General features: G+C 49.5%; 2 protein-coding genes across 2 annotated transcripts in view; both read left to right on the forward strand.

The window, feature by feature from the left end:
• ZNF444 (zinc finger protein 444) overlaps positions 1–11,933 on the forward strand; it is a 319,216-nt gene that overhangs the window by 190,000 nt on the left and 117,283 nt on the right. The window lies entirely within an intron of this gene.
• NLRP5 (NLR family pyrin domain containing 5) overlaps positions 1–11,933 on the forward strand; it is a 70,465-nt gene that overhangs the window by 36,329 nt on the left and 22,203 nt on the right. The window contains exons 8-10 of the mRNA XM_050771664.1: positions 4,670–4,840; positions 5,592–5,759; positions 9,010–9,180. Coding sequence (XP_050627621.1) covers positions 4,670–4,840; positions 5,592–5,759; positions 9,010–9,180 — 510 coding nt within the window. The remainder of the gene's footprint in view (positions 1–4,669; positions 4,841–5,591; positions 5,760–9,009; positions 9,181–11,933) is intronic.

Here is an 11,933-nt window from a genome sequence, read left to right on the forward strand (position 1 = left end):
GGAAAAAAAAAAAAGAATAATAAAAAGAATGTGGGGCCGGGCGCAGTGGCTCAAGCCTGTAATCCCAGCACTTTGGGAGGCCGAGACGGGCGGATCATGAGGTCAGGAGATCGAGACCATCCTGGCTAACACGGTGAAACCCCATCTCTACTAAAAAAAATACAAAAAAAAAAAAAAAGCCGGGCGAGGTGGCGGGCGCCTATAGTCCCAGCTACTCGGGAGGCTGAGGCAGGAGAATGGCGTAAACCTGGGAGGTGGAGCTTGCAGTGAGCTGAGATCCAGCCACTGCACTCCAGCCTGGGCGACAGAGCGAGACTCCGTCTCAAAAAAAATAAATAAATAAAAATTAAAAAAAATAAAAAGAATGTGGACATTCCCTGGTGGTCTAGTTGTTAGGAAAGTTTTTTTTTTAAAGTGAACGTGGCCACCCATCTGCTAATATGTGAAACCCAGGTCTGCTGCTTCCTGGCAGTGTGACCTTGGGCAAGTTACTCTGCTGCTCTGTGCCTCAGTTTCCCCATCTGTAAAACAGGTCATGGCAGCTACCTATCCAGTTGTCAGGAGACGGTATACACAGCCACAGCACTCAGGAACTGGGCCTGGCACTCACTAACAGATGTCAGCTAATGATACTACCAGAGCTAAATGGAGTGCTGGTGTATATGGTACACTGGGCAAACCTGGTTTTGAATTTTAGCTTTGCCACTAACTAGCCCTGTTGCCATTGGCAATATGGCGGAAATGGCATCAACCTCACGGGTTTAAAACAGCATCAGATTCTCAAGTGGGGCTGGGCATGGTGACTCATGTCTGTAATCCCTGTACTTTGGGAGGCCGAGGCAGGTGGATCACCTACTACAAAAATTAGCCGGACATGCTGGTAAGTGCCTGTAATCATAGCTACTAGAGAGGCTGAGGCAGGAGAATTGCTGGAATCCAGGAGGAAGAGGTTGCAGTGAGCCGAGATGATGCCACAGCACTCCAGCCTGGGCAACAGAGTCAGATGCTGTCTTAAAAAAAAAAAAAAAAAAAAAAAAAAAAAAAAAAAAAAGGCCGGGTATGGTGGCTCACTCCTGTAATCCCAGCACTTTGGGAGGCCAAGGCAGGTGGATCACCTAAGGTCGGGAGTTCAAGACCAGCCTGACCAACATGGAGAAACCCTGTCTCTACTAAAAATACAAAATTAGCCAGGCATGGTGGCGCATGCCTGTAATCCCAGCTACTCGGGAGGCTGAGGCAGGAGAATCACTTGAACCCAGGAGGCGGAGGTTGCGGTGAGCCAAGATCATGCCATTGCACTCCAGCCTGGGCAAAAAGAGTAAAACTCCGTCTCAAAAAAAAAAAAAAAAACACCTCACATGAAACAGGTCCAGCACAACACCTGGTGTGTGCTAAGGCCTTGATAACATAGCAGCTACCCTTGGTTAGAAAACAATTAAGTACAGATGCTTGCTTTGTGAGAGAAGAGCTCATGTCAGTGCAGAAAAAGATCAGCTTGGCCGTTATGTTCTTTCCACAATCAGGGGAGTTACAACCTGGGCAATTTGCCTGTAGATTGACTGAAAATGTACACAGCCACAAGGCTAAGCACTGAGATGGGAAATTTACATGTCATAAAAAATCACAGCTACTTGTGTTCACAAACCTCGTGCTACGCTTACCATTCACTTTTTTCTCTTTTTTTTTTTTTTTTTTGAAACAGTCTCCCTCTGTTGCCCCAGACTGGAGTGCGATGGCGTGATCTCAGCTCACTGCAACCTCCATCTCCTGGGTTCAAGCAATTTTCCTGCCTCAACCTCCTGAGTAACTGAGATTACAGATACACACCACCATGCCCCGCTAATTTTTTGCATATTTAGTAGAGACAGGGTTTCACCATGCTGGCCAGGCTGGTCTCAAACGCCTGACCTCAGGTGATCTGTCCACCTTGGCTTCCCAAAGTGCTGGGATTACATGCGTGAGCCATCACGCCTGGCTGTATTCACCTTTTTCTTTGACAAATAATTGTGTGTATTTATGGGGTACACTGTCATAGCTTGGTACATGTATATACACTGTAGAATAATTAAATCAAAATAATACATCTGTTACCTTACCCTCTATAAATTTTTGTAGTGAGACTATTTTAAAATTACCCTTTTAGCAATTTTAAGATATACATTATTAATTACAATCACCCTGCTGTGCAGTATGTCACTAAAACTTATTCCTCCTAACTGAAATTTTGTATCCTTTGACCAACATCTCCTGAGTCCCTCCCTCCCAGTCTCTGGTAACCACCATTTCACTGTTTCTGTGAGGTTCATGTTCTTAGATTCTATGTGTAAGGAAGATCAGGCAGTATGTGTCCTTCTGTGTGCCTGGCTTGTTTCACTTAATGTCCTCCAGGGTCATCTATTCACTTTTTTTTTTTTTTTTTGAGACAGAGTCTTGCTCTGTCACCCAGGCTGGAATGCAGTGGCAAGATCTTGGCTCACTGCAATATCTGCCTCCTGGGTTCAAGCAGTTCTGCCTCAGCCTCCTGGGTAGCTGGAATACAGTTGCCTACCACCACACCCGGCTAACTTTTGTATTTTTAGTAGAGACGGGGTTTCACCATGTTGGTCAGGCTGGTCTCAAACTCCTGACCTTGTGATCCTCCCGCCTCAGCCTCCCAAAGTGCTGGGATGACAGGCATGAGCCACCGCGCCCGGCCTCTGTTTCTTTTATTCTTCAGGGCAAACCCATGAGGTTAGCTCTCTGTTCACACACGTGGGAAGGTACAAACTCAGACAGGAGATGATTGCCAGTGGACGGGAGACTAATGGCTCCAATTTTTAGGTGGACAATACAATATTAACTACAGGCACGACATTGTACAGCAGATCTCTAGAACTTTTTCATCTCACATAACTGACACTTCACAGCCACGGAACAATAATCTCCATCTCCCCGGCTCTCCAGTCACCTGGCAGCCTCCATTCTATTTTCTGTAATTGTAGATATTTCAAAGTAGAATCATGAGCCGAGTGTGGTGGTGGCTCACACCTGTCATTCCAGCACTTTGGGAGGCCGAGGCAGGCAGATCACCTGAGGTCAGGAGTTCGAGACCGGCCTGACCAACATGGTGAAACCCCGTCTCTACTGAAAATACAGAAGTTGGCTGGGCGTGGTGGTGGGCACCTGTAATCTCAGCTACTTGGGAGGCTGAGGCAGGAAAATCACTTGAACTTGGGAGGCAGAGGTTGCAGTGAGCCAAGATCATGCCACTGCACTCCAGCTTGGGCGACAGAGACTCCGTCTCCAAAACAAAGTAGAATCATGCAGTATTTTTCCTTCTGTGACTGGTATAGCTCACCTAACACAATATCCTCCAGGTTCATCCACACTGTCAAAAACGGTAGAATGTCTTCCTTTAAGGATCAGTAATACTCTGTTTACGTATGTATAACATGTTTTTGTTTTTTTGTTTTTGTTTTTTTGAGATGGAGTTTCCCTCTTGTTGCCCAGGCTGGAGTGCAATGGCGCGGTCTCAGCCCACCGCAACCTCTGCCTCCCAGGTGCAAGCGATTCTCCTGCCTCAGCCTCCCGAGGAGCTAGGATTATACGCATGAACCACCACGCCTGGCTAATTTTGTATTTTTAGTAGAGACGGGGTTTCTCCACGTTGAGGCTGGTCTCCAACTCCTGACCTCAGGTGATCTGCCCGCCTCGGCCTCACAAAGTGCTGAAATGACAGGCGTGAGCCACCGCGCCTGGCCGTATCACATGTTGTTTATCTGTTCATCCATGGATGGACATGTAAGTTTTCCACATCTGAGCTGTTATGAATAATGTCAGAGTGAGCGCGGGAGACCAAATACCTCTTCTGCATCCTGACCTCAGTTCTCCTGGGCTTACACCCAGAGATAGGATTGCTAGGTCCTACAGCAGCTCTATTTTAATATTTTTTAAGGAACCTCTGTACTGTTTTCCAAAGCTGTTGCACAGTTTTACGTTCAAGTGGAGCTGGAATTGAAGCAAAGACCTGATGTAGGGCCAGGCACGGTGGCTCGCACCTGTAATCTCAGCACTTTGGGAGGCCGAGGCAGGGGCAGGTCATGAGATCAGGAGTTTGAGACCAGTCTGGCCAACATGGTGAAACCCCATCTATATTAAAAATGCAAAAATTAGCTGCATATGGTGGCGGGCGCCTGTAGTCCCAGCTACTCGGGAGGCTGAGGCAGGAGAATCGCTTGAACCCGGGAGGCAGAAGTTGCAGTGAGCTGAGATCATGCCACTGCACTGCAGCCTGGTGACAGAGTGAGACTCCATCTCAAAAAAAAAAAAAAAAAAAAAAAAAAAAGATCTGACTCAGGAGCTGGCAGTTCCTAGTCATGCCTGCATACCCCCTCGGGTATCAATATATCCAGGAGGCAGGGTGGACACAGGGCTAGTCGTGCAAAGCGTGATGGCAGCCACTAAGTTGCCTCAGAGTCTCTAAAGCTGCCCCGGTCTCACCTCGATAGCTCAGTCCCTCTCCGACATGTTGCCACGATTGTTCACCTTAAACTCCATCCCACAAGCCCATATTTCTGTCCCCCCCCAACATAGGATGTGCCTCAATAGCTCTGTCCCTCTCCGACATGTTACCACAATTGCTCATATTAAACTCCATCCCACGAGCCCCTGTTTCTATCCCCTGATGTAGGATGCGGGGTAAGACCCTCATGGAGGATCAGTGGGAAGATTTCTGCTCTGTGCTCAGCACCCACCCCCACCTGCAGCAGCTGGACCTGGGCAGCAGCATCCTGACAGAGCGGGCCATGAAGACCCTGTGTGCCAAGCTGAGGCATCCCACCTGCAAGATACAGACCCTGAGGTAAGGTTGCCCACCCCCTGTGAGAGAATCCCTTCCCATGACGCTGTCCCAGCTCTCCCCTACCTCCTGAGAGGAGACCCATCTGAAACCCCTCAAGCTCAGCCTGAGGGCATCAGTGCCACCCAAGGTGTAGGAACCAAGTTCCCAAAAGCACAGAGTGGGGAGTTGCTAAAGACCTTGTGATCGGCCGGGCGCAGTGGCTCACGCCTATAATCCCAGCATTTTGGGAGGCTGAGGTTGGAGGATCACAAGGTTAGGAGTTCGAGACCAGCCCGGCCAACATGGTGAAACCCCAGCTCTACTAAAAATACAAAAAAAATTAGTAGGGCATGGTGGTACGTGCCTGTAATCCCAGCTACTTGAGAGGCTGAGGCAAGGGAATTGCTTGAACCAGTGAGGTGGAGGTTACAGTGAGCCAAAATTGCGCCACTGCACTCCAGCCTGGGCAACAGAGCAAGACTCTATCTCAAACAAAACAAACAAAAACCTTGTGTTACTGAAGCAGGTTCCTTGACACCAGGTTTGGACGGGTTTGGATGGATTAAGCTCTTCAAGGCAGGGATTGTTAATACTGCTTCATACGCTATTCCCAGTAGCTGGCCCATCACAGGCACTCAGGTATTCGTTGCTTTACAAGGAAATACAATTAGAAATTTGCAAGTTAGAATGGGAGAAGGATGGGAAGGATAAGTGAGGTCACAACAAAACGTCACCAGTGTCACATGCATCTCCCGTTTCCCGTCTCCTGCAGGTTTAGGAACGCACAGATTGCCTCTGGTCTGCAGCACCTCTGGAGAACCCTCATTGCCAACCGTAACCTAAGATCCCTCAATTTGGGAGGCACCCACCTGAAGGAAGAGGATGTAAGGATGGCGTGTGAAGCCTTAAAACACCCAAAATGTTTGTTGGAGTCTTTGAGGTGCGTCTCTGGTAGGGCTTTTGCCTTTTGTTTCTTCGTTTTTGCTTTTGTTGGAAATAATTACAGAAAGAGGCAAAAATTAAAGAGCTGAAAAAGTTTTGGTGGTGGATGGGGGTGATGGTTGCAGGAGTTTAATGCCACTGAATTGCACACCTAAATAATTAAAATAGTCCACTTTCGGTTATAAATACTTTATCACAATAAAAAAAAAAACTCAAAGTTTCATTTAAAAATTTTTATGCTTGGGAGGCCGAGGCGGGGACAGATCACAAGGTCAAGAGATCGAGACCATCCTGGCTAACACGGTGAAACCTCGTCTCTACTAAAAATACAAAAAAAAAATTAGCCGGGCGTGGTGGCGGGTGCCTGTAGTCCCAGCTAATCAGGAGGCTGAGGCAGGAGAATGGCCTGAACCCGGGAGGCAGAGCTTGCAGTGAGCCGAGAGGGCGCCACTGCACTCCAGCCTGGGTGACAGCGAGATTCCATCTAAAAAGAAAAAGAAAAAAATTATGTAGAGGCAAGGTCTCGTTCGGTTGCCCAGTCTGGTCTGTTTTTTTTTTTGTTTTTTGTTTTTTTTTGAGACGGAGTCTCGCTCTGTCGCCCAGGCTGGAGTGCAGTGGCCGGATCTCAGCTCACTGCAAGCTCCGCCTCCCGGGTTCACGCCATTCTCCTGCCTCAGCCTCCCGAGTAGCTGGGACTACAGGCGCTGCCACCACGCCCGGCTAGTTTTTTGTATTTTTAGTAGAGACGGGGTTTCACCGTGTTAGCCAGGATGGTCTCGATCTCCTGACCTCGTGATCCGCCCACCTCGGCCTCCCAAAGTGCTGGGATTACAGGCGTGAGCCACCGCGCCCGGCCTTTTTTTTTTTTTTTTTTTTTTTGAGACGGAGTCTCGCTCTGTTGCCCAGGCTGGAGTGCAGTGGTGCGATCTCGGCTCACTGCAAGCTCTGCCTACCTGGTTCATGCCATTCTCCTGCCTGAGCCTCCCGAGTAGCTGGGACTACAGGTGCCCGCCACCACGCCCGGCTCATTTTTTGTATTTTTCTTTTTTTTTTTTTTAGTAGAGACACAGGGTTTCACCATATTAGCCAGGATGGTCTTGATCTCCTGACCTCATGATCCGTGCACCTCAGCCTCCCAAGGTGCTGGGATTACAGGCGTGAGCCACCGTGCCCGGCCTTGACAATGCTCTTACAGTGAAATCAGTGTGGTATGTCGTCGCCTGAGACGGGCTTTGCTCCATCAGTGCTTGAGATCCACCCAAGCAGTCAAGTGTTCGACATTTTCTTCCTTTCTCTTGGCGACAGCCTTTCGATGCTATGAAGTACTGCAGTTGAACCATTCCCCTGTCCAGGGACACGTTGGTTGGTTGGTTGGTTCCGGTTTGGGGCTCTCACTGTGGTTTGCAAGTCCTGGGAAGGTGGTTTGTTCATTAGATTAGCTTGGTCTAGAGATACAACTATTTAATGTTTATATAGTATTCTTTTCCTTTTTTCTTTTCCTTTTTTTTTTTTTTTTTTTTTTTTTTTTGAGACTGAATCTAGCTCAGTTGCTCAGGTTGGTGTGCAGTGGTGTGATCTCAGCTCACTGCAACCTCTGCCTCCCGGGTTCAAGTGATTCTCCTGCCTCAGCCTCCCGAGTAGCTGGGATTACAGGCGTGCACCACCACACCTGGCTAATTTTTGTATTTTTAGTAGAGATGGGGGTTTTACCATGTTGGCCAGGCTGGACTCGAACTTCTGACCTCAAGTGATCCACCTGCTGCACCCTCCCAAATATTCTGAGACAGACAAGTACAAGCCCTGCTTTGAGCTTTGTTAGTTGGCACATCAACTAACATCAAAGAATAATAAGAATTTGCTTTGCACCGTGTGTGTTTGCCTGGTAGCCAAGGAACTGTACTTTAAAAAGATGTAACCCAGGGAAATTGGCCAAAGCGTAGACGTCGTCTCAGGACGGAAATGCTGTGCCTGACCTCACGTGGGGTTTATCTGGGAACAGATTGGAGGAAGCTACATGCTCACTCTTTTGCTCACTCTGCACCACAAGTGCAGAGAGCTGGAGCTTGGATTCAAAGAATAAATATACACGTTGTCAGAAAAGATGGACCTAGGCTATTTGGGGCCAAGAAAGGAAAAAGCATTGAAGTCACTTAGGTCCAGTTTCCTGGAAGTCTAACGAATTTCCCTTCTCATAACACACAGGGGCAGGGGTATTGTTCTATTCTCTTCACTCCTGTAGCCCCAGAACCTAGAACTGGTCTATTCCCAACACTTGGCCCGTATTCGCCAAAGTATTTATTGTACAGAGGGATGAGATGATGAGCTAAGTCTCTAAACGGTAGACTTTGACATTGAAAGATGGATTGGGCCACATTGTGAAGGGTTTCCATTCACTGTCACATTGAGGAGTTGGAACTTTCCTTTATTCAATAACGACAGATGCTTGATTCTGCGTGTAGTACTACGACAAGTTCCTGGGATGTGCTGATGAATGAAACGAGATTCCTGCTCTCCTGATGCTCACAGGCCAGCACAGGGAGAACAAAACAAGACAGAAAGAATGATGTGTGCACACATGGCAGGAGCATGTGTAGGCTTGGAGAGCTCTAAAAGTTCTGTCTAAAATTCAACACAGGCCAGGCACAGTGGTTCACGCCTGTAATCCCAGCACCTTGGGAGGCTGAGGCAGGTGGATCACCTGAGGTCGGGTGTTCAAAACCAGCCTTGCCAACATGGTGAAACCCCGTCTCTACTAAAAATACAAAAATTAGCCGGGTGTGGTGGAGGACACCTGTAATCCCAGCTACTCGGGAGGTTGAGGCAGGAGACTTGCTTGAACCCGGGAGGCGGAGGTTACAGTGAGCCAAGACTGTGCCACTGCGCTCCAGCCTGGGTGACGAGAGCAAGACCCTGTCTCAAAAAAAAAATAAAATAAAAGGCTGGGGTGCGTTGCTATGAATGTTGAAACAATGGAGGGAGGTGGGGCAGGCACTGTTTAAGGTGTGGCTTACCCGAAAGGCGACCTTCAAGAGACATGAACGAGGACATGAGCCCCATGAAGACCTGAGGGAGGGGGGAGGAGGGGAGGTTGCAATGGAAGGAATAGCAAATTTTCAGGCCCAGAGGCAGGAGCAGACAGAGTCCGAGGACCAGGAAAATGGCCAGTGCCACTGGCGTGTGCTGAGTAGAGGGGAAATGGGCTGCTTTGGGCGAGAGCTGGGATTGCTTCATGCTGCCTGTCTCTGCAGGCTGGATCGCTGTGGATTGACCCACGCCTGTTACCTGAAGATCTCCCAAATCCTTACGACCTCTCCCAGCCTGAAGTCTCTGAGCCTGGCAGGAAATGAGGTGACAGACCAGGGAGTGACGCCTCTCAGTGATGCCTTGAGGGTCTCCCAGTGCGCCCTGCAGAAGCTGACGTGAGTGCCACTTCCTTTCCACCGGGATTATGGTAACTTCGATTCTCCAGTCATGGTGGGAGGAGAATGAGCAGATGCACAAACAGGGTGAGGAAGGAAGTTGGGACCTCCCGAGACTGCCCCCAGAGTCAGGGTGTAAGAGTGACCTGATAAACATCTGTTCTTGCCGCCAAACTCTAAATGGGGAGATACAAGGTGGAAGCGGGAATCAGTCAGATGGAAATTGAATAATGACCTTCCCTCCTGATAAAGCTCTCTTGGGCGTGAGGCTTATGTGTGCAGCTTACACTGTGGGTTAGTGAATGCTTGTCCCCATGACTGGAGAGAGATGCCCGCCCACTCAGTCACTCAACGTGGGTGGGGGTCAGGCTCCCCTCTGCCTGGTAAAGTCCAGGCCAGAGCTCATGCATTCTGGGCTTCTGGGCACAGAGAGTCTCAAAAAGGAGGGTCCCAAAATCCCAATCCCACCTCCTCCTCTGGAGACAAGGGAGCCCAGAGCAGGGATGAGCCCAGGCCTGTGTTCTAGCAGAAATGCCTCCAAGTGGAAATGCGAGGGGCGGCAGTTCCGCACCCTGACGCCTAAAGGGATATCACCTTTTTCCTTTTCCGTGTCGGAGTTTTGCTGTTGCCCAGGCTGAGTGCAGTGGTAAGATCCTAGCTCACTGCAGCCTCGACCTCTTGGGCCCAAGCGATCCTCCCGCCTTGTCCTCCCGAAGTTCTGGGACTACAGGTGTGAGTAGTGCCTGGCCCAAAGGACATGACTTGCTTACTGATAACTGATCTAGGGAGGGGGAGGAGAAGCAGCAGCAGAGTTACAGCACCCACTATTCAATGCTCACTGAGCTGTGCCAAGCACTGCGCTAAAATCCCTCCAACCCTTCCTCGCTGAGTTCTCAGAACAGGTCTACGGAACAGGTGCTGTTGACAACCCAGTTGACAGATGACACAGCTTCGGAAAGGCTGTGTCACTTGTCCCACAGTTGGATGGTGCTTGGATGGTGATGCCGGGAGTCAAGGGTGGGTCTGATTCAGCTGAGCCACCCAGTGTGGCAGCCAGTATCCACGTGTGGCCAGCCAAATCTAAGTTAAATGGGGAAGTCAGTTTCCTCATCACACTAGACCCATGTCAAGAACTCAGTACCCATGTGGGGCTAGCAGCTCCCATTCGGGACAGCACAGCTCTAGGTGACCTTTAATCTTAGCTGGATGGCAGTGCTGGTGTCACCAATGAGACATCCAGGCTTAGAGGGTGACGGCGTGAGGCCCCATCACACCCTGAGCTCTCAGTCTTGGGTGTCATATTCTCAACGGGAAGGGGCTTTCACTCCATGTAGCAGACTGTGTCTGGAATCACTTCAGTGCTACATAAAAAGCTGCTTAAATGGCCAGGTGTGGTGGCTCACGCCTGTAATCCCAGTGCTTTGGGAGGCTGAGGCGGGCGGATCACCTGAGGTCAGCAGTTCAAGACCAGCCTGGCCAATGTGGTGAAACCCCATCTCTACTAAAAATACAAAAAAATTAGTTGGGCGTGGTGGAGGGCACCTGTAATCCCAGCTACTCAGGAGGCTGAGGCAGGAGACTGCTTGAACCCAGGAGGCAGAGGTTGCAGTGAGCCAAGGTCATGCCATTGCACTCCAGCCTGGGCAACAAGAGTGAAACTCTGCCTCAAAAAAAAAAAAAAAAAAAACTTCCTAAGCTTTAAAAAAGCAGACAGAGTATGTAGTTTATGTCTCAGGGTCATGATGTGTTAAATGTACTGTTTTGGGGGGTGGTCTTGCTGTTTACCCAGCTGGACTACAGTGGCACAATCACAGCTCACTGCAGCCTCTACCTCCCAGGCTCCAGGGATCCTCCTGCCTCAGTTTCCCAAGTAGCTGGGACTACATGCACATACCACCATGCCTGGCTAATTTTTTTAGAGACAGGGTCTTGCTATGTTGCCCAGGCTGGTCTCAAACTCATGGGCTCAAGCAGTCCTCCCGCCTCAGCCTCTCAAAGTGCTGGGATTACAAACATATAAGCCATGGTGCCTGGCCTAAGTGTACTTTCAAATTGGAAAAATTGGCGCGGTACAGTGGCTCACGCCTGTAATCCCAACACTTTGGGAGGCCAAGGCAGGTGGATCACCTGAGGTCAGGAGTGCGAGACCAGCTTCAAGACCAGCATGACCAACACAGTTAAACTCTGTCTCTACTAGAAATACAAAAATTTGCCAGACATGCTGGTGCACGCCTATGATCCCAGCTACTCAGGAGGCTGAGGCAGCAGGAGAATCATTTGAAACTGAGAGGCAGGGATTGAAGTGAGCTGAGATCATGCCACTGCACTCCAGCCTGGGCAACAGAGTGAGATTCTGCCTCAAATAAATAAAAATAAGTAAATAATTGGAAAAATTACTCATGTTGGTAAAGCCTTACATCATGGCCATGTGGGGACCAGAAATGGCCGAGGAGCGAGCAGACCCAGGTTGCCCAGCCATTCCCCGTTGTGACTGGCAGATCTAATCACCCACGATACTTAAGAGTATTTTCAGGGCCGGGCGCGGTGGCTCACGCCTGTAATCCCAGCACTTTGGGAGGCCGAGGCGGGCGGATCACAAGGTCAGGAGATCGAGACCACAGTGAAACCCCGTCTCTACTAAAAATACAAAAAATTAGCCGGGCGCGGTTGTGGGCGCCTGTAGTCCCAGCTACTCGAGAGGCTGAGGCAGGAGAATGGCGTGAACCCGGGAGGCGGAGCTTGCAGTGAGCCGG

Source organism: Macaca thibetana, chromosome 19 (assembly GCF_024542745.1).
Source record: "Macaca thibetana thibetana isolate TM-01 chromosome 19, ASM2454274v1, whole genome shotgun sequence".
In the NCBI taxonomy this organism is placed as follows: Eukaryota; Metazoa; Chordata; class Mammalia; order Primates; family Cercopithecidae; genus Macaca; species Macaca thibetana.